The sequence below is a fragment of the Amblyraja radiata genome, chromosome 9 (genome assembly GCF_010909765.2).
Source record: "Amblyraja radiata isolate CabotCenter1 chromosome 9, sAmbRad1.1.pri, whole genome shotgun sequence".
Classification (NCBI taxonomy): domain Eukaryota; kingdom Metazoa; phylum Chordata; class Chondrichthyes; order Rajiformes; family Rajidae; genus Amblyraja; species Amblyraja radiata.
The window spans coordinates 8,040,198-8,063,723 of record NC_045964.1 but is presented as its reverse complement, the minus strand read 5'-3'; the positions used below and the strand labels follow the sequence as shown (position 1 = coordinate 8,063,723).

Genomic DNA, 23,526 nt, shown 5'->3' with positions numbered 1-23,526 from the left:
CATATGCCGTACTACGTCTAGCACCTTCATGTTAATATGGACTGTCGTCAAGACATCTCCATTAACTGTCTCAAGTTCCCTCTCCTTCATGTGTGACTCTATGACAAAAACAGAGGATAAATACTCATGGAGGACTTTGCCCATCTCCCATCTTTGTGCATACATAGATGGCTGCTTTGGTTTATGAGGGAGCCTATTCTCTCTCTGGTTAGGCTCTTTCCCTTAATGTACATAAAATCTCTTTGGCTTCTTACAATACAATACAATACAATTCAATACAATTCAATTTATTGTCATTTGGACCCCTTGAGGTCCAAAACGAAATGCCGTTTCTGCAGCCATACATTACAAACAAATAGACCCAAGACACAACATAATTTACATAAACATCCATCACATTGCTGTGATGGAAGGCCAAAAAAACTTATCTCTCCACTGCACTCCCCCCCCCCCGATGTCAGAGTCAAAGTCAAAGCCCCCGGCGGGCGATGGCGATTGTCCCGTGGCCATTAAAGCCACGCCGGGTGATACAAGGTCGCGCACCGGGTCTTGGTGTTAGAGCCCCCGGCGTGCGCTCGCAGAGTCCCGCGACCATTCCAAGCCGCGCGGGGCGATGATGTAAGGCCCCGCTCCAGGAGCTCTTCAACCCCGCAACTCGGGCGGGAGAAGTCGCCGTTGCGGGAGCCCGGAAAAGCGGTCTCCCTCCAGGGACCCGCGGGCTCCCGGTGTCACTGTCCGCCAAACCCGCAGTTGCAGCCACCGAAGCTCCGGGGGTCGGGCTGCAGCAGCGTCCACCACAGCTCCACCCGCTCTGGACTCGGCCAGCTCCGCGACGGTGAGGTGAGTAGTCGGCACCAGAGCCCCCGGTCTTCCTGTTGGAGGCCGCTCCTCGTTGCAGCCCCAACGACAACGGAGACCCGACAAAGAAAAGGTCGGGTCTCCCGTGCAGGGAGAGATTTAAAAGTTACCCCCTCCCCCCCCACACCACCCCCACCCCCCCACACACATACCCCAACAAAAAATAACAAAAACTACATAAAAACATAGACATAAAATAATAAAAACGCAGACGGACTGCAGAGGCCGCTGCTGACGAGAGTCGCGCCGTAATTTTTCTTAATTTTATCTGCTAGAGCTATCTCCTCTACTTTTTTTCCCTCCTGATCTCCTTCCTAAGTATGCACCTCAGTCCCCTAAACTCTCCAGGGATACACCTGATGCCAGCTGCCTAATCTTGGCCCATGTCTCCATCTTTTTCCTGACCAGAGTTTCAGTTTCTCTCAACATTCAAGCTTCCCTACTCCCATCTGCCTTGCCCCTCACTCTAAAAGGAACGTGCATGCTTTGAAATTCTCATTATTCTTTAAAAAAATCTCACTTTCTGAATGTTCCTATGCCAGCAAACAACCTACTACAATCAACTTCAGCAAGTTAGACACAAAGTGCTGGAGTAACTCAACAGGTCAGGCAGCATCTCTGGAGAACATGAATAGGTGATGTTTCGGGTCGGTACCCCTCTTCAAACGTGAACACAATAGATGATGCCTGACAATGTCAATCTGAAGAAGGACTGAAAAACATCATCTATTCGTGTTCTCCAAAGATACTGCCTGACCCGCTGAGTTACTCCTGCACTTTGTTCCCTTTTTATTTGTAAATTAGCATCTGCAGTTCCTTGCTTCTATGCTCTGACTTTAGCAAGTTCCTATTTTATACCATCAACGTTGGCTTTGTCCCAATTCAGCTTTATATTGTGAGCCAGCCCTGTTCTTATCTCTATTTTAAACCTAATAGAACTGTGGTTGTTAGTCCCAGTACTAACCACTAATTGGTAGTGAAAAGTATGTTACCTGATCTGTAGCTTCTGCCGACAGACATCAGACAGCTCACATTTTAAGGAGGATGAGGCCTTCTGATACACAGGGATCTTCCCTGCACATACAGAAAAAATGCTCTTTACTTAGAATTGATAATTTTTGCATATTGGTCATGACAGAGATACCATCATCAACGTGTAGAGCTTGACCCCAGAGAGTATAATCATGGGAACGTCATGAATAGTGGACTGGGTCCTCAGAGGATCTGCAGTTATTGTCATTTTTGTAGATTGCAGGCAGAGTGACAAGTACAGGTTCACAGTGTCAGTCATTAGCACATTATAGGGTCAGAAATTGTGTGGTGGTCATTTGCTGCTTGTGCTAATTAATCATCATTACAGCAAGAAATTGAAACAATATCAGCGGCTTTGGAAATGGTGAAATATATCATGAGGGACCCAAGGTGTTGGGTGGAATATTTCCCAGTTAATGCATTGTCTGCAACATTGAATTCCCACAGAACTTGGTGTTAAAATGTGAAGCAAAAGAAACGACATCAGTCTGAAGAACAGTCCTCACCTCAGTTCAGTTTAGTTTATTGTCACGTGTACTAAAGGGCCTGTCCCACTTACGCGACATTTTCGGCAACATGTGTCACACGCGACATGTCGCCAGGGTATCGCCTGGATGGTCGTGAGTAGTGTCCTACTCACCATGTAGCGTCTTTCTGATCACCGCTGAATTTTGAACATGTTGAAAATTTTCGGCGACCTATGACGGGTGCCGGCAGTCGCCGAAAAAGTCGCGTAAGTGGGACAGGCCCTTGAGGTACATAGAATAGCTTTATAAGAACCCTGACACCAGTCTGAAGACGGGTCTCGACCCGAAACGTCGTCCATTCCTTCTCTCCAGAGATGCTGCCTCACCCGCTGAGTTATTACAGTATTTTGTGTCTATCTTCAATGGAAACCAGCATCTGCAGTTCTTTCTTACACATAGAATAGCTTTATGTTGCATGTTAACCTGCCCGAAACATTCCCTTCACAGATGCTGACTGACCTGCTGAGTTTCTCCAGAACCTATTGCATTCAAGTGTGATTTGGCATTTGTGTTTGGAGATGAGAGGTATTAATGTTACTGAAGTATGGAAGCTGTGGGAGTTGATTGGGGAAACGAGTACTTGAGATGTATTATGCCATGAAGGTTTGGTGCCCATTCATTTACTCAACTATTAATGTGTCCATTTAAGAGTGCAATTCACTGGAAATTACTAACCCAATGCAGGGACAAAGGCATTGAATGAAGACGTTGGGGCATAGTAAGGCCAACATTTATTGCCCAGTCCCAGTTGCACTAGAGATGGTGGCAGTGAGCTACATTATTGAACCACTGCAATTGTTCTAGCAAAGGTATACTTTAAGTGCAATTGGCAGGAAGTCCCATGATTTAGATACAGCAACAATGAAGGATAGTGAAATATCTCCAAGTCAGATGGTGTGCACCTTGGAGAGGATTCTGCAGATACTGGTGTTCCCACCTGCCAGCTGCACGTCCTTCTTCGAGGTGGAAGTCATCAGTCTCCGAGGTCCTAATGGAGTAGCCTGGGCAAGTAACTGGATTATATGTAGATGACAGGCACTGTGCAGCGAGTAACTCTTTGTTGGAGTGGCAAATGGAGTACTGATAAAGGAGACTGCTTTGCCCTGATGGTGTCAAGGCATTGCACTCATCTAGGCAAGTGGAGAGTATTCCATCATGCTCCTAATTTGTGCAGCGTAAATATTGAGAAGGCCTTGGAGTATCAGAAAGAAAGGCCTTGGGTATCAGGAGGTGAGTCACTTGCCACTGGATACCAAGCTTCTGACCCAATACTTGTGGACAGTTAACTTTCCGATGGAGTGCCCTGGGGCAGAACTGGCTAGCTCTGATAAAGCAGAAAATACAGGTTTCCGGAAACTATTAAATTTAATATTGAGATATGAGATATTTTAATTATACCACATGTATTATTGTCCCATGCATGATGGAGAGTATGTAAATGTTAGATTCACTTATAAATCATGTAGCGTTGCAATGTGAGTGTTAAAGTATTCTTCTACCATCCGTGTTATATTGAGGTTGCACAATAATTGCAATAAAGGAAGTGCAGCAAATGATCACTAGATTGAGTCTGGATGTGGCAGACTTTGCATATGATGAGTATTTAGCAGTCTGGGGCCACTCTGAAGGCGAGGTGTTCTCATAAATTTGTCAGGATAGATGTGGAGTGGTCTTTCTCTGAGCTACATCTGTGGGATCAGTCTAAAAAGAAGTTAGCCATTCAGGCCAGAATTAAGAAGAAAGGCTTCACACATAAATGGGTAAAAAATTGGAATTCTGAACCCGAAAGAGCTGTGGAGGCTCAGCCATGAGTACTTTCAAGACTGGGATAATAGATTTTTAGATAATAGAGTCAAGGTTTTGAAGTTAGTGCCGCACAATGGTGCCTGAGGGAAAAGCTCAGTTGTGATCTGAGTGAATGGCAGATTAATGTATTCCTGCTTCTGTTTTCAGATTAATGTATTCCTGCTGAAGGGCTGTGGCCAAAAGTTGATCATTTGTAAGACCAGATGGAGGAGGAAGTAGCAAAATAGAACATTTGCTCCTCTCTGATTGCTCCAGGCGCGGGAATCTCATCTCAAGGTCCCTGCTGGCTCTCTGCAGCAGACTCCAGATGGCCTCACGGCTCTGGTTGTACAACAGGGATCCTGGAGAGGGGACAGGAGTCATTTGCCCATATGTCAAGTCTCTGAAACGTGGCTGCCAAATTAGTGCCAACACAGAGGATTGTGTGAAACTGAAAGGGTCATGCAAGCCCCTTGGAAAGATGTCACTAACTGGGAGAAATGTGTATTGTGATCATGTAGTTCCATCTTCACAAAGGAATCTCACGGTACCACATGAGTGCAGTCTGTTACTCCTATGACCTCAAAACCTATGACTCTTGCTGGCCTCCATTCCAGAGGGAGCTGAAGCAACTGTTCTTCAAAGAGGGAGCATTAATGACATCCCCAATTCAGTGCTGAGTTACAAACTGGCACAAGTCAACCCCCCTAATTGATCTGCCCCCCTCTAGGCAATGCTTTGTGCACTTCCAGATCTGCATCAGCACTAATTCAAGAAACAGCCTCTGGTTGGATAGTTCCCCGCTGCAATGACTACCAATGTAATCTTAGTATTAGCAACGTGATCATTGTTAATAATCCACTTCTAATGGAAATTATATTTAGATTTTAATTGCTTAAAGTGAGTGGAGACAGTCAGAGAAGAACAAAAGTAAAGGGTTAATGAAAATGAAGGATGTTGAAGGAATGCTGATTTTAGATGTGGTCGTTTTTGATTGACAGGATGCGGGAGAAGATACAGATGATTCGATGAATGTGGAGTGGGAAACCAATGAATCAAGTAACTGCCAGGCAAGTTCTTTAGATACCAAAGAAGTGCAAAGAGCTCTGGTGGACAATGAAGAGACTGTAAACAAGCTAATGCAAAACAACAGAGAAGTGGGTAATCTGTCATTAGCCGAGGAGTTGATGCAGATCAATCCTGTATTGTACCATAATGTTACAGGCATATGCAATTCTAGCTCTCCTTCAGAAAATGGGATTTCTGATCATTCTATTCTGTCAGGGTGTGATTTACAGGATCTTGAAGAGACAGGAAACGTGTTAAATCGTTGTTCCTCTAAAGACGCTTGTAAACAGAGTAAGAAGTCAATATCGGTCGCCTCTGATGCAAAGTCAGACCAAATGATTGCTACCGAGAAACATGTCACCTTGAAGGATGGAGTTCCACTTGCACTTAAATTACCTGCTTGCCCTGACGCACTGGATGATAATTCTGAAGTACTGGAGAAAATTGTGACGATTGCTGTTTGTGATGAAGAAGGAAATATATTCTCTTCAGCTGCTGATGTTGCAACTAAGCATTTGGCAGCATTTGTGAAATTGCAGGATCAGTCTGCAGAGGAAACTGTTGAAAAGTTCCAACTTGCACTAAAAACAGATACTCCAGATATGTTACATGGTGACCAGGAAATAAATGCTCCAAATAATTCTGAGGTTCCAAAGCATTATCAAGAGGAACAGTCTGAAGAAAACAAACAGAATTACACTCATTATATAGACGGTAATGGTATGACTTTTAACATTTTGAACACTGTTAACAATCCTTTATGATGTTTTCACCCTTACTTTGAAAACTTGACTTGCAGCATTTTTGTTATTCATGTGTGCACTCATGCAGATTCTACTTGTTTTTAGTTACTGAAAAAGGTTGGCATATTTGTAAGAAAAACTGAAAATATCCATAAAAATCACAACCGCGGTGGATATATATTGCTGTTACCATTTAACACATAGCATTTTCACTTTAGTTGCTGTTGGTATCCTGGTTGAAGGTTGCATTGGAGGGAACACAATTTTCCCAATGTGAGTGATTTGGCCCTTTGAGTCTGCTCTACTATTCTGTAAGATAACGCAATCTATCATAAGCGCCATCTTCCAGTACCTTTCCCATGCCCTGTGATTTTTTTATGCTGAGACATCTATTGATTGCTATTTTCAATTAACGTAATAACATAATATCCACTCTATCCAAGCCTTTCACTTTTCAGTAAGTTTAAATGAGGTCCCCCCTAGTGAATTTTCACTGCATTCTTCTGAGATAAGAAGATTAAAACTGCACAACATGTTCCATGTTTGGTCTCACCATAACCCTATAAAAGTGCTGTAAAATTTCCTTACTCGTATTACAAAACCTCTCTTAATAAAAGCTAATTTTCCATTTGGCCTCCTAATTGTTGAACCTATATGTTTGCCTTCAGGGGATTGTGAAAAGACAAACCCAGTTCTTCCCAGTTCTTCTTCGTCTTGCGTATGGTGTGCACAGCCTAAAGTTGTAGGACAACTTGTTCTATTTGATCTTATTTGATTGTGCACACCAAGTTGATTGCATTCGTTGAAACAGGGTGGACCTTGATAAGATGCAACCCAGTTCATTGAACGTGAAAACCTTCCAGTTTAGAATCCTAGATGGGTACTGCATGGAAACAGGCTCTTTAACGCCTCCTCACCATCAACAAAGCTGACCATCAAGTACTCTGCCACAGAAGGTAGTTGAGGTCAGTTCATTGGCTATATTTAAGAGGGAGTTAGATGTGGCCCTTGTGGCTAAAGGGATCAGGGGGTATGGAGAGAAGGCAGGTACAGGATACTGAGTTAGATGATCAGCCATGATCATATTGAATGGCGGTGCAGGCTCGAAGGGCCGAATGGCCTACTCCTGCACCTATTTTCTATGTTTCTATGTTTACTCATTTACACTAAACGTATGTTAATCACATTTTCATCCTCTGTGTTCTCACCAACACCTACCAGATTCAACCCCCTTCCTACACACCAGGTTAATTTGACAGTGACCAAATAACTTAACAATCAAGATCTTTGGGATGTGGGAGGAAACCAGCTGGAGTGATCCCATGCAGTCACAGGAATAATGTGTAAACTCAACATATTCAACAGCCGAGGTTAGGATTATACCCATGTCTCTGGCTCTGAAGTGGTGGCTCCACTAGATGCACCACTGCACCAGTTTCTCACATTTAAGAAATACTCTGCTTTGAAGATAATTGTTCTGTTTCTGCTCCTCAACCTGTGGTCACAAGGAATAACATTCTAAAGAAAAACTTCACTAAAACGTCCCTTGTTTCATTTGCATACAGCAGTCGATTCTTTGCAAATTAAATGTTTAATGCAAAAAAAAGCTTCTATAATATCCCTTAAATATCTCAATAAAAAGAACCTTCTCCAGTTTCATCCTTATTATTTTGCTCTGAGCATGCTGGCAGATTTGCAGGCAGAGTGAGATTCATGACAGATAACATGTAAACTATCACTAGAAATTACAGAAACTTTATTTACTCTTAACTTGGTTTGTATTTAAAGTTATTAATCTTTTCCACTGGTTCAGTTGATTTAACTTCCTTTGCAAGTGAAAACAAGGGAGGTAACTTGAGCCCGTAAAACAAAAGTGTTTGAAAACTTACGTCAAATTTGATATCACTCATTACTCAACATTTGAGAGGTTGAAGTTGTTTTATTGTATGTTTCTTGCCATACAATTTATGGAGTTTAAAACAAAGAACCGCTAGTGAAATTTGGAGGGCATACATTCGTCTTATACCAGTAATTAAGATTGGCTTTATTTTTACTTATTTACCACTTCAAAAAGGTATAGGTTTTATTAGTTTGTAAGCTAGGGTTAGGTAAAGACATTGCTAATTTAGAGGACTAAGTTTTTCTGAGATGCCAGCTATTCAGCATTAATTTCCTTTTCCTTGCTGCCCTTTACTTTGTCACTTGACGGGACATGTACTTATTTGCTTTATTTACAGCTGAGTGGTTTGGTTGTACATTTCATGGACACACAAAGTGTACACAAAGTGGAAGACATTGATGGTTTGCCTTTCTTGATAAATGTTTACAGGTTCATTGAAAATTTGATTTTCAATGTTCATTTTCTGACCATAGCCTGGAAATTAATTAAGCAGCTGAATTCATTTAAAGAACTTGTTATTGTTACAAATCGCAATTAGGACACATGACAGTATAAATGAAGCATAATATTAAGATACAAAATGTGCATTCAGATAGTATTATATTATATCTAATATAATATATCTAAATTAATATAAAATAGTATATTTTGTTTTGACTGAATACAATTCGGAGCCACTAACCAGTGCTTTCTAGAAGATCGGAGAAAGAGGGTGACGTTAAATTGTCCTTTTTCTCCAATATTTATTTTGTGATGATTCATATTGGGTATATTTTGAATCCATCTTCCATTAAAAGGGGTGATTTCTGTACTGGTGATAAACTCAGTCTGTGCTTGCATTCAGCAAGGCATGGACAATTTTCAGGTGTGGACAGAAGAATAACAAGTGTGAAGCACATAATCCCTAGTTAGTGGCCACCTCCAACAAAAGATAAATCAAACCACCTCCTGGTGATGTTCAGTGGCATTACCAATGCAGAGTCTCCACCATCAACACCCAGGGCTGAACATTAACCAGAAACCTAATGAGACCACCCAATAAATGCTGTGGCTGGAAGTCCAAGTCAGAAACTGAATTCTGCAGCAAGCGACTCTTCTAATGCCCTAATTATTTCCACATTTCCTGTACAAGGCTCAGATCAGGAATGTATTTAAAAACTTGGCCAGGCTGAGTAAGAAAAGCTCAGGTCAAAATCCAGGACAAAGCTGTTTAATTGATTATAACCAGATCCACTCTCCATTACCAGGACACTATGCCTGCAGTTTTTACCTTCTACAAAATGCATGGCAGGAAATTGCCACAGTTTCTTGATAACGTTGAAGCTCCACCTGATGTGAATGCTGCCAGCCACAGAGTACCCTCACAAGTCACTCACCTTACTGACTAAATATCTCACTTCAGGAATAATTTCATTTGCAAGGTTGCAGCAGTTTAAGAAGGTGGCTCCCACCTTTTTCTCAAGGGAAAATATATGGGTAATGAATGTTGAGCTTGCCAGAACTGCTCACACTGCAAGAACAAGAAGGCTTGATATCCTCGTTCAATATGTATTCTATTTGGCTCTTCTGCAGGAGGCTGTTTTGGAAGGGCATCAGCCAACTGTCTACTGTGTATTTACGTGCAACTTTCTTTCTTTAGAGGTGTCAGACATTTCAGCAGTTGCTTTGAAGACAAGCACAAAGATTCCACATGATGCTGCCGCTTTTGACATTATCAGGACTATGATTGGAATGATGGTATGATTAAGCAAAATATTTTTGCAGACAATTGTTTTGAAAATTAATTGTTATGAAATCTCTTGCATTTTTTTGTATTCTCCTGCATGCTTCTTTAGGCTTTACTGATTAATTAAGTACTATGGTGGCATTCCTAACTGCAAAACAATTCTCTTTCAGACATGCAAGAATTTAAAGCTAGTTAATAGATTCTTTGTTTAAGAAGGAACTGCAGATGCTGGAAAATCGAAGGTAGACAAAAATGCTTGAGAAACTCAGCGGGTGAGGCAGCATCTATGGAGCGAAGGATTAAGAAGGAACTGCTGGAAAATCTAAGGTAGAAGTGCAGATGCTGGAAAATTAAAGATTTCCTTCGCTCCATAGATGCCGCCTCACCCGCTGAGTTTCTCCAGCATTTTTGTCTATAATAGATTCTTTGGCCTGATTTGTAAAGATTACCAAGCCAGTTCATTTAAAGGTTGGCACTTACTTGAAGTTACTACTTTGTAACATGAAATAACCATAAAGTATTTTAAAGCATTCATTTTGCGGTGGGTGCAAAAATAGTACAGTAATTATACATTCCTGCTATTTATAGAGGGACTGTTCAAGAAAGTGGCTCAGCACCTTCTGCTCAAGGACACATAGGAATGAAAAATAAATGTTGGTTCTGCGAGTAATATCTTTATCTCATAACTGAATTTAAAAAAATTATGAGCTCATTTTCAACTTTTCCGTCCTCTTACAAAGTTTATTCCTTGAATAATAAGCACGTGGTCATCATTCTACTGGAGACCGATGAAACAGGACTAAACCAATCACCTCTGCCACCTTCATTTACTATTCAAGTGAATTGGGGTTGGTTAGACTTTAGGGATTTAGACTTTTGAGATACAGCGTGAAAACAGGCCCTGTGGCCCACCGAGTCGGCACCGACCAGTGATCACCCTGTACACTAGCACTATCTTACACACTAGGGAGAATTGTATAACTAACCAAAGCCAATTAACCTGCAAAACTGTACATCTTTGAAGTGTGGGAGAAAACCCACGCAGTCACAGGTAGAACGTACGTTCTCCGTGCAGACAGCACCCGAAGTGAGAATCGAACCCGGGTCTCTGGTGCTGTAAGGCAGTAACTTTACCGCTGAGCAACCCATCAATTAAATAATGGTGACTACTTGTCCCGTTTCAATTGGGGATTTAGATTTTTTACACCATTTGAACTGAGGAAAAAGTAGGATTAGGCTGGACACGACTGCAAATAGAAAGAAGAATTGAAATAGGAGTACCCAAATATCTCCTCAAGCTAGACTGCCCTTCAAAATAATCATGACTAATCAGCTCCAGAGCTCAGCTGCACCTTAGTTTAGTTTATTAATATTGTCGCGTGTACCGAGGTAGAGAGAAAAGGTTTTTTGTTGCGTGCTATCCAGTCAGCGAAAGATGATCATGGTTATAATCAAGCTGTCCACAGTGTACAGATACAAGATAAAGGGAATAACGTTTGTGTAAAATATCCAGTAAAATCCGTTTAAAGATAGTTTGAAGATCTGCCATGAGGTTAATGGGAGGACCTTTCTCTAGTGTGTGAGCGGATGACTCAGTTACCTGATAACAGCTGGGAAGAACCTGTTCCTGAATCTGGAGGTGTGCGTTTCCAAACATCTGTACCCCTTGCCTGAGGGTAGTGGGGAGAAGATGAAGAGACTAGGGCGAGACTGGTCCTTGATTATGCTGGTGGCCTTGCCGAAGCAGCTTGAAGTGTAGATGGAATCACCGGAAGGGAAATTGGGTTCCATGATGGTCTGGGCTCTTGTTGTGGATTGAATCTGTTCCCAAACCATGCTATGATGCATCCCGATAAAATGCTTTCTACAGCTCATCTATCTCAACTTTGAATATATTCAATAATTCAACTTTTAACGGCAGCCAAGAATAGAATTCCATAGAATTTCTTTACTTAGAAACTATCTTCCCCCATTCCAGATTCCCTCCAAACTGCAGCATCAACTCTGTCAAGCCCTTTCAGATTCATATTTCAAAATGATAATCATCCATTCTCAGGCAGATTAAAATCTGACGGCAGCAGAGTGGCACAGCAGTGGAGTTGCTGCCATACAGCACCAGAGATCCATGTTTGATCCTGACTACAGATGTTTTCTGTGTGGAGTTTGTTTGCTCTCTCTGCGACTGTGTGAGTTTTCTACGAGCGTTTCAGTTTCCTCCCACTTTCCAAAGACTTGCAGGTTTATAGGTTACTTGGCTTCTATAAATTGTCCCTAATGTGTAGGATAGATCTAGTGAGCAGGTGATCACAGGTCGGCACAGACTTGGTGGGCCGAAGGGTCTGTTTTCATGCTGCATTTGTAAAACTAATATATGCTGAATGCCAATGTTCAAAGTTCTTAAACATTTCTTATGATACTTTGAATTGTCTGCAAATCAAGTATATTACAAGGAGATTAAAGTTGGACACAGTACCCTGGTAGAACAATAACATGACTTTCCTACTTTAGTATTGAAATATTTTTCAATAAAGGCCAACATTCTATTGGACACTGTTTACTTGCTATATCCTCTTGCTAACATTCTGTGTCTCAAAACATTCCAGAAGATTAGTCAAGCATGATTTCCCCTTCATAAATCCATGCTGACTTTGACCAGTCCTGTCACTGATTTCCAAATGCGATGCTATTACATCTGTACACACATTTAATGGCAAGACCCTTAACAGCATTAATGTACTGGAGGATCTTTGAGTCCAAATCCTTCGCTCACTGAAAGAAGCAATGTGAGTAGATGGAGTGAAAAGGAAGGTGTATTGAATGCTTGCCTTCATCGTTTGAGATATTGAGTATTAGTCAAGAAGTCATGTTGCAGTTTAATGAAACATTTCACACCGCCAGCTGCACTTTTGCCCACTCGTGTATCCCACCTTTATCCCTTTGTTATTCTGTATTTTTGAGACAATTTGCATTCCCACACTTGGTCCCTTCTTGTAAACACGTGAGAAGATAAGAAACAGAAGATGATGCAGGCGGTTCACCTCCTCACGCCTGCTCTACCATCTGATAAGATCACGGCTGATCTTTTATCTCTGTTCCCCTGTCCTGCACTTATCCATGACTCTGATTCCCTTTTCTACTGCCCTCTTGGATAGCTGGTAAAGACATTTCTTCAAATATTTTATCCTGAATGGAAAATCTGTTATTTTGAAACTGTGAGCCCCTGCCCCCAATTCCTAAACACTCCAGTCAGGGTAATCATTAGCTTCATATTTATTCTAAAAAAACACCCTAAATGTTTTGTGTGGTTCAAACAGAGCAAATCAGTCTTCTAAACTCAAGGGAGTTTAGAATCAGAGTCATACTCAGACATCACAGATACAGACCCTTCAGTCCAACTTGTCCAATAAGATGCTAGTCCCTTTTGGTCCATATGCTTCTAATCCATGTACATGTATGAAAAAGTTGTCCCTCAGTTCTCCTCTCATCTCAAACCTCTGACCTCAAATTCTTAATTCTGATGCCCTGGGAAAAAGGCTGTTCATTCACCCCATCGTGCTCACGATTTAATATAAGACCTTATATAAGGCATTATAAAAGACCCCGCACATCTCCATCCTGGACTGTTCACTCTGCTGCCCTCGGGCAAAAGGTATCGTAGTTTAAGGAGCAGAACGGCAAGGTTTTGCAACAGCTTCTTCCATCGATCCATCAGACTCTTGAATTCCATGTAATGTGCCGCCACTATTATCTATTTTATCTTTTTATCTATTTTATCCTTTTGTTATTTTATGTTGCACGGTGAGTCAGAAGCAACGAAATTTCGTTCAGACTTGCATTGGTGTATTTTTGAATGACAATAAAGTCTTTGATTGATTTATATACTTCTATAAGATCACCCCTCCTGCACTCCAAGTAATAAAATTGTAGCCTGCCCACTCTCCCTATAACTCGGACCATCAAGTCCTGGCAATATTTTTGTAAATCTTCTCTAACATTTTTCCAACGTAATGACACCTTTCCTGTAGCAGGATGACCAAAACTGAACATAGCGTCTTAAGTGTGACCTCACCAACGTCTCGTACAAATATAGCATATCGTCCCAACTTCTATACTCAATTTCCTGTCTGATGAAGTCCAGTGGGTCAGAAGCCTTCTTGACCACCCTATCTACTTGTGACACTACATTTATGAAACCATGTACTTGTACTCCTAATGTCTGGTTTGACTTACTTGGATACTCTCGCTTGGATAGGCAGCATTTTGGATCGGGTCCCTTCTTCAGAGTGATTATAGCAGGAGGTGAAAGCTGGAAAGAGATGGGGTGAGACAAACTTTGGCAAGTGATAGGTGGATACAGGTGAGGATAGCATTTTGAATGGACTGTGTGTTCCAAGCAAGATTCCAGCGTCTGCAGATCCTTGTCTCACTAACTTCTCACTTACCTGAATTTATTCCCATTAGCCAGTCCTCGACAAACTTGCCCAGCTGATCAAGATCACACTGTGATTCTTGATAACTATCTTCACTATCTCTAATATAACCTATTTTAGTGTCATCTCCAAACTTACTAATCATGCCTTGTACATTTTCATCTAAATTATTGATCCAAACCATAAACAGCAATGGGCCTAGCACCGACCCTGAGACAAACCACTAGGCATAGACTTCCAGTTTGAAACTTTCCACCACCTCGCTCGGTGTGCTACTGTGAAGACAACGTATCCAGTTAGTTAGTTCTCCCTGAATCTTATGCAATCTAGACTACCAGAGCAGCCTACCATGCAGAACCTTATCTTTCTTCAAAGAACCTTATCTTTCTTCCCAAAAACCCTTTCTGGCTTAAGTCCTCCCTCCACCAGTTTAAATTCCATTTGGAATATTTTGGAGGACCAAGAAACCATGAAAGGACTTGAATTCCATATAGACAATGTCTATGCCCCTGCCCTCATCAATCCTCTTGGTTATTTCTTCAAAAAATCAAATTCCTAAGACATGATCTCCCACACACAAAACTAGCTGATATTTGGCCCGGAGTGCATGCAGCAAGACCGAGGCATAGGTTGATAATTGGCAAGTTTCATCTCACATGCTGACAATGTCCAAGAGAGAGGGTCTAACCATCTAACCTTGATATGCAATGGCCTTGCCATTACCAAGTACTTCACCTGGGCAGCACCATTGGCCAGCGACTCAATGGAACAAAATACTGTGGGGACAAAAGCAGATCAGAGGCTGGGTATCTAATAGAGCTCTCTTCCTATCACCTCTCAGCCTTTCCAGCATCTACAAGCCACAAGACAAGACCGTGATGAAATAATGTCCACTTGACCAGACGAGTGTGGCACTAACAACCTTCAAGTAGCTCAACATCCAAGTTACAGGAGCTCATGCTAAACATTAATTCCATCCACCGCCAGTGACTGCAACGTGTGCCATCTACAAAATGCACTACATTTCCTCATCCTGGGTACTTGAACAAATTCTCCCAAATCCACAGCCTTTGCAAATAAGTAGGACAAGGTCAGCAGGCGCGCCAAAGACTTTGGTTTGAACCTGATGACGAGTGTTATCTGCATTGATTTTAAACATTCTCCCTGTGACCGCATGAGTTTTCTCCAAGTGCTCCTGCTTCCGGTTTCCACCCACACTCCAAAGGTTTGTAGTATAATTGACTTTGGTAAAATTGTCCCTAAAATTGTCGGATAATGTTAGTGTACGGGGTGATCGCTGGTCAGTGCGGACTTGGTGTGCTGAAGGGCCTGTTTCCCTGATGTATCTCTAAAGTCTAAAAGTCTAAAGTAAACTCCACTTGTCACAGACCTCCATTCCTTCCACCACAACCTTCTATCAGTAAGCCAGTTCTGAATCCATTTGACCATGTCACTGTTAATCTCTTGCATCTTAACCTTCTGTATCAGCTTACCAAAGGGATCTTTATCAAATGCCTCACTAAAAATTCATGTGGACAGTATCTATCACCCAACCCACATCGATCACCTTCGTCTATAAACTCGATCAAGTTAACAAGATACGACCTGCCATGTACAAAGCCAGGCTGACTGCCCCTAATGAACCCAATTTTCTACCAAATAGGAGTAAATCCTATCAGGAAGTATCCTCTCCAACAGTTTCCCTACCATTGGCGTGAGGCTCACAGGCCTATAATTCCCTGGATCCTCTGTACTTCCCTTCTTTAACAAAGGAACATTAGCTACTCGCCAGTTCTCGGTGACCTCGCCTGTGGCTAAAGATGCAAAGATCTTGGTCAAGGCTCCTGCAATGATGGCATACACCATACTCTATCTTTACCACTGGCTACTTGGATTGACACTTTCAGGAACCTATGGACTTGAATCACAGGAACTCTCTGAAAAAACAATTCTGCACTGTCCAAAACACCATTTCCTTCCTTTTATAGGGTGACCAGAACTGCACACAATACTCCAAATACAACCCAACCAAAATTTATGAAATCTCTTTTGAATACTCTCATTTTCTCCAAGTTAAAGGTTAATGCTAGCCTTTTTCCCAGTTACAGTATGTCGAACAGTCCTGTTCCAGGTATGCACTGGCCCGGTCCCCCAACTCTTTCACTGCTACATCCACAATTGCATCAGGACTGCCTCCTGCACCCATGCACAACACTTGGATTTCATTAACTTTACGACTAACTTTTGTAACTAACCCTGCCCTCAAATTCACAGGGACTATCTCTGTCACTACTCTCTTGATTGAAGTTTCCATTGCATCACTTCAAAGAACCACCCATAGTCTAGAAAGCATCTTCCGTTCTCTAATTCTCCTTTATTTGTAAGATGTTATCAATAGTAATGAATGGTATTCATAAGGAGACAGTGGTGGACATTAGGAGGAGAGGAACACCACTGCCCCCTGTCTCCATCAATGGTGTGGATGTGCAGTTTAACAGGGAGTACAAAACCTTGGAGTGGACCTGGATAGTAAACTGGACTGGTCCAGAAACACTGAGGCCGTGTACAAGAAGGGACAGAGCCGGCTGTACGTTTTGAGAAAGCTCCATCCTTCAACATCTGCAGTGAGATGCTGCAGATGTTCTACCAATCGGTGGTGGCCAATGCCATCTTCTTTGCCGGCATGTGCTGGGGCAGCAGGGCGAAGGCCGCGGATGCCAACGGGATTAACAAATTCATCAGGAAGGCTGGCTCCGTCCTGGGGGCGGAGTTCGATTAATGGGAGGTGGGCTTGGTGGGGAGGATGCTCCTCAAACTGCAGAGCATCTTAGACAATACAGCTCACCCCCTCCATGACACACTGGTCAACCTGAGGACCATCTTCAGCAACAGATTGGTTCCACCGAGATGCAGGACAGAACGCCACAGGAGATCCTTCCCTGTGGCTATCAAACTGTACAACTCCTCCACTTCCTTCTGTTGTGGGGTAGACTGACTCCCCTCCCCCTCCTCCCCAATATTTGCACATCCCCAATCATTTCCACTCGTCACTTTAATTTCATGTTTCATGTATAGAAACATAGAACGTAGATTCAGGAGTAGGCCATTCAAGCTAGCACCGCCATTCAATATGATCATGGCTGATCATCCAGAATCAATACCCTGTTCCTGCTTTTTCCCCATATCCCTTGATTCTGTTAGCCTTAAGAGTTACATCTACCTCTCTCTCTTGAATACATGTGTGTTCTAAGACTATTGGTAATAATAATAATAAATTTTATATTTAATGGGCGCCTTTCATACAAAATCTCAAGGACACCTTACATAGTAATCGGAATAAAAACATATAATCGGAGTAAAACAAGTAATTAAAGACATCACAATGACACAAATTAAAAACAGAATTCAATCCAAAAACAGAAAATCAAAAACACAGTGTGAAGAGAGAGCAGCGGCAACCAATTCGTGCCAGCGTCCACTCTCCCTTCACGGCAGCCATCTTGGACACAGACCTACAAGACTACAGTTAGACAAAAAAAAATCATCCCCCCACAGTGGATAGCACTGTGGAGGAAGGCACAATGTCCAGTCCCCACCCCTTGTTCACCCCAAAGTCAGGCCTATTGGGGCCACCGCAATTGCCTCTACGGAGGCCCGATGTCCCTGGCCGTTCTCACCGGGTGGTCTTGCCCCGGCGTCGGGAGAGTCCTTTCGGCGGCTGGGCCACTTGGAACGGCCGCTTCTTGGTTGGAGCCCGCGGCTGCCGAAGCCGACAAGGCCGCGCCGGTTTGGCGCTCCTAGGCTCCAGATGAAAAAGTCGGCGACCGCTCTCCTCACTGCCGCCTTGCCGCCTCTACGCACGCCGCCTCTCCGCACGCCGCCTCTCCGCTCCGCAAACCCGCAGCCCGGAGATGTTGCTCACGGCGGTCCAGCTCGCCAGAGCTCCAGCGCGGCGACCCAGGCAAGGCATCGCCCGCTCCGCTCCAGCGCTCCAGCGCTCCAATGCAGTGCCGCCACGCAGGCCGAGGTGCTGGGTGGTTCCCGCCAAGAAACGGCGCTCCAAGCCCGCTGGTAGGCCACGACGACGGGTCGACGGGCAGCCCGGAAAAAAGGCTGCCACACCGACCAGGTAGGGACCTATAAATAAAGTAACACCTACCCCCCCACATTAAAAGACCATATCCCTACAAACCAAAAAAACAGGACTCACTAAAAACTAAAAAAAAAACGAATTTAAGACGGACGGCTGCTGCTAGCAGCCGTTCACCAAGATGGCTCCTCCTCCAATGGTAGACCAATTTCCCTCCTGGGATAAATAAAGTTCTATCGTATCGTATGAAATGGCATAATTTTTGTAAACATAGTTTTTTTATGATTACTTTAATGTCATTTCTAAATTTGCTGAGAGCTGATTGCTTTATTAAGAATTGTTTTAGGCATGGTTTGATAGTATAGGTGTTGTTATTCTTGCTGGCTGTTTACTGTCTTACTTTTAATACTAAGTTGTACATGCTTTTGCAATCACAACGTCTTTAGTTTTACTTCTGAACTTTTTTGACGGTAATAAAACTGCTTTCTAAAGTGCCAATTTCATGTGTGCAGTGTGGAAACAGGCCCTTCGGCCCACCGAATCCATGCCGACCAGTGATCACCCGTACACTAGTTCTATCCTACACACTAGGGACAATATACAGAAGCCATTTGACCTACGAACCGGTACGGAGACCCGACCAGAGAAAACCACGCCGGTCACAGGGAGAACGTACAAACTTCGTACAGACAGCACCCATAGTCAGGATCAAACGCCAGTTTCTACTGCTGTACAACTGTGCTGTCTTAAGAAATAAAATCCAAGAAAATGTTGCGTAACACTGGATAATTTTCCGTCACTGAGAGTACTCTACTCTATTACATTACAAGGCAGGAACGGGGTACTGATTGGGGATGATCAGGCATGATCACATTGAATGGCGGTGCTGGTTCAAAGGTCTGAATGGCCTACTCCTGCACCTATTGTTTATTGTCTATTGTCTACATTGGAAGAATAGCCACACAGGTTACTCAAAGTATTCTAAATTAAAGTGATGAGCAGGTGATGTGATCACATGATTTGTGACTGGTCTAAATTCTATGTTTGTGAAAAAACAGTTTACTAATTAATATTATCCTTCTTGTTCCTTTCTTTTTCAGGTTGAAGAAAAATGAAATAAATCCCATACTGAAGGAGTTATATATTCAAGAAGTCAACGTACTCAGTTTCCAGGGACCACTTTTCACCTCAATAAGTTATTGATAGCATCTCTATTGCAGTGTTTAAACCACGGGTTTCAGTTTTTTACCACTATCATGCATCACTACAGCCTTCTGCCAGCGAAAACGCAAACTTTCGGAAGCAAAATGTCTGCATTAATTTAATTTGCTTTTATATCATTTATTTATTACTCTACAATTTTATTTCTTGCAACTGTTGCATAATTAGGCATTTAAGTTCTATTGACTCGTTAATTTTATTTGGATTTTGTGTGAATGGGTTACATTTGTTTAAGATTGCTGCAGAAAAGATAATACTTGACAGAATGTTAGACTAACGATGGTCTTTGTGAATAGAATTAACTTCCCGACATTGAATTTAATGGAAATATTGTTAAATCTCTGGGCTCTTCTGGTTTCAACTAAATGCTGTGGGATAACATTGATGTGAACGGCGATTCACAAATTCTTGTCTCATCAACCAAATTGAGTTGAAATACTTCTGATTAGCAGTTAGAAAGCAATGCAGAAAATTGCATTTAATCTAGGCCGATTTGACGAACATTTAGGAAATACATAATGTATAAATGTTTTGCAATCGAAGGAGTTTAAACAGAATCTAAAAGGGTTACAAAATGCTTGGGATTATCTGAGTCTGACAGTTTTTGACTGTTTTACTCAGGCAGGTGTACTTTGAAAAAGTTCCAGATGAGAAATGCCTTCAGGAGCAGTGACAAGTATTGTCTAAACGGATTGCTGGGGTGATTACTCTGTACTATCTTAATTATACCGAATATTTATGCAACATTGAATGTTATTTTTGCTTGGCTCTTAATAGGGTTAAACAAACACTTTTGGTTTCCATCCTCCTTCCAAGTTTATTTAGGAATAAAACAATTACAGTAGAAGCAACAATGTTGATATAATATTTCAAATGTTACATTGTAATATTTCAATAAGTTTAATATATCCTGTTGTTTCTTATGACCAGCAGTTTTTCAATTAGGTGGCAGGATGAAATTAGGTCCATATTTAGAATACAATTTTTCAAAATGATATCTAATCACTGCAACTTTTGGCACAAAGTGCAACTTCAGATTCTGAAGTCAGGAGTAGGGGTTAAATATCTTAGTATGAGAACCTGGAATGTCTCACCAGCCTGATGAAAACACTGCCTCTGGACAGAGAAGTTGAAAGCTGAAAACTGGCACAGATATTAAGAGGGTAGCTTATACCTCATGCGTGAGCTATTCCTGATTTGTAATTGTGAGGGAACCACGCTGAGGTCAGGGCATGATGCCTCAAAACAGACGGATCTTAGACTTTAGACATGCGAGATAAGGTTATTATTGTAGCATTCTCAACATTTTGTCCTCGAGGAGCAAAATGTACAGTGTTTTTTTGGTGAAGGGACTTAGGACTGCAATCATGCAGGCTTCCCAGCTTTCATCCACGATTACTATTCTTCACAAGCATAGAGACCAAGTTTAATGTGTGATCCCATTCGACACTGCAAGTTGGATTGAAAGAGGGGCCACTAATGCAACATGGAGGAGGTAGGAAGATGATGTTTCTAAATTCAATAAGGGCTAGGAAGTTAGTTTGATGCAATGTTAATATGTTTCTTAGTTCACGCATTTTGGTCGTATCAATTATTTGAAATTTCCAATTGAATAAATAAAGTTGACATTTTATTACTCTTGGATCAGCAACAATTAGGATAAAGTGAATCCAGAGAAACTGGTTACTAAGGTATATGCTAAAGCATAGTTTGCTGTTGATATATTTAAACAATTAATATCTGTGTCAGAATTAGTTTATTTTGAAATTAATTTCAAATTCCATGAAGTTACTAAAACTCAATCGTTTTCTGTTTAAAGATGCCTGTGGTAGTTTTTCTTTCAAATGTTAAAATGCTTCACACAGTTCTTTATATTTCAATAAAACTATTTATAAAATGTTGAAACAAGGCAATAGCTGTGCATTATATTGAAAATTGTGTTGCCGTATGATGGATCACAGTTATGTTCACACTACCTCACATGCAGCATGGTGAATCGAACTCATACGTACAAAGAAAGCAACATATTCTTGGAGAAAGGAAAAATACCAAGCACACCCTCTCCATTGTCGAGGTACAATGCAGAGGCCTGGGTAACAGTTACGTACCTATTGATGAAAATTGATATATTGTTTAAAGGTAATTTTGAAAAAAAGATTTATTGATATAAACTAAAGATCAGTTGAATGATTACTTTTCAGTTGCCATTGATGCAGCTTTCACTAGTTTTCAGCTCTGATTGGTATATTAAGAATTTATGTAGCATTTGAATGCTAGAAAAAAAAATGCTATGTGCATTCTACTTAATGTTGCATTTCAATTGATTATGCATATTGTGAAGTGTGTGTATCTTTTATTAGGAATGTTTAATAAATATAACCCTTTGAAATGCTTAATAATGTGAATTGTTTTTCTACTATTGCCGTGGGCTTCTCTGGATGGCTAATTCCACAGCAAACAACATAATAAACAGGATTTGATGCTGATGAATTAATCCATGAATTAGTTCACTTTTCAGGCAAAGCATCAAAATATCCAATGCTGATCCAATCTCAAAATATTTCTGTATTCCTAATAAGGGATTATTTACAGCAGCATCTATTTTTGATACATGGTTGAAATTCTGAGCAAAGGAGTTCACGTACAAATAATCGACACTTTAATACAATTTTGGCTAATGTTTCTGTGAAAGCACCATGTGATGCAGTAAAGTACAAGGCTGCCAGTTTGCAATTTAACTTGTCTGAGCTGGCAGCACAGACGGGAGTAACCATTGCACTGATGTTGGGGAGACGGAAGCTTGTTCCACATGCTCCGTTACATGATGTAGCACTATGATCGTCATATATAGGACAGGCTGAGAACAGATCTGCCAACTCAGAACAGGGCGCCGTCGATCATCAGCATCAGAAATGTTCCCCATCCCAATCTGTAACCTGATGACCCAGACGGCACTCACTCCACCATTGCACAAAGTCAGGGCATCATGCCTGGTTCAATGAGAAGTGCAGAAAGCATTCCTGAGAGCAGCCTGAGCTATCAACCTGGTGAGAATATAGTACAGGATACACGCACACAAAGCAGAAAATCAGCACAGTCAGGGCTGAGAGATCTCACACCCAGCTCTGCAGTCTGGCCCCATCCAGTGCTGGTGGAAGTTTAAACAGTTTTCCCGACGGAGCTCCAGAAACATCATCATCCTCATGGAAAGTGAGGCCTGGCACATGGGTGCTAACAGTATGTTGGAAGCACTCACAATAATAAAAAAATAAAGAAACTGCAAATGCTGGAGACCTGAAATAAAAACAGAGTACAGGTGCACAACCTTTTATCCGAAAGCCTTGGGACCAGACATTTTTCTGTTTTTCGGAATTTTTCGGATTTCGGACTGGAAGATTTTTAGCGTAGATTTTAACGTTTTTTAGATAAAGCATTACAGGGGACCGGGTGGCTCAGTGGTAGAGTGCTCGGCTCGTGGCCGCAAGGTCGCTAGTTTGCGCCTCGATCCCGGCAGTTACTCGGTGAGGTAGGTAGCGCTCTCTTGTCACCCTAGCGGGGCTACATGGCCTTAGGTGGCCTAGCTCGGGGATTCTTGACCCCCCGAATAAATAATTTTTAAAAAAAAGATAAAACATTAAGTAAAACTTTAAACATAAACTGGCTCAAACTAAGCTAAACACATGAAAATATACTTACATGCAGTAGCCAGTCCAATGATTTTCAGGGCCCTCTTGCCGTGAACTCCAGCGTCGGGTGAAACAATTCCTCAGCGGCTGGGAAAGTCTGGAGCGGCTGCCTCCTCCCCGGAGACCGGAGACCGGGGCACTCGTAGCCCTCAGGCCGCGCCGGTTTGAGATCCGACCCCGGCGAACTTGATCCCTGGCTCCGCGGCGCTCCGAATCCAGTGCCGTCCGCGGCTGGACGCCCGCAGCCCCAGCTCCGCGATGTTGTGAGTCGGCAGCCACAACCCCCCCCCCCCCCCCCCCCAACCACATAAAAGACCTCCAAACTAACTGACTAACATTTAAGCAATGATTTACAGATGTTAAGTAGCTACAGTAGTACAGACCTGGGTTGACCGTGGGTCGTTTCGGGTCAAGTTTGGCGCCAAACGCGAGCTTTGGTGTGCAGACGACATCCTGAGAA

The 23,526-nt window shown here is 42.1% G+C and overlaps 1 protein-coding gene across 3 annotated transcripts in view; it reads left to right on the top strand.

Moving 5' to 3' along the window:
- LOC116976741 overlaps nt 1-21,773 on the top strand; it is a 201,416-nt gene extending 179,643 nt beyond the window's left edge. For 2 of the 3 annotated variants that reach the window (XM_033026630.1, XM_033026628.1), the window contains 3 exons: nt 5,204-5,984; nt 9,553-9,650; nt 19,260-20,726. In XM_033026630.1, the coding sequence (XP_032882521.1) occupies nt 5,204-5,984; nt 9,553-9,650; nt 19,260-19,274 (894 nt within the window). In that variant the 3' untranslated portion in view covers nt 19,275-20,726. Of the gene's footprint in view, nt 1-5,203; nt 5,985-9,552; nt 9,651-19,259 lie in introns of all 3 variants that reach the window. The other variant, XM_033026629.1, reaches the window with a different exon arrangement.
- The last annotated feature ends 1,753 nt before the right edge of the window (nt 21,774-23,526 follow it).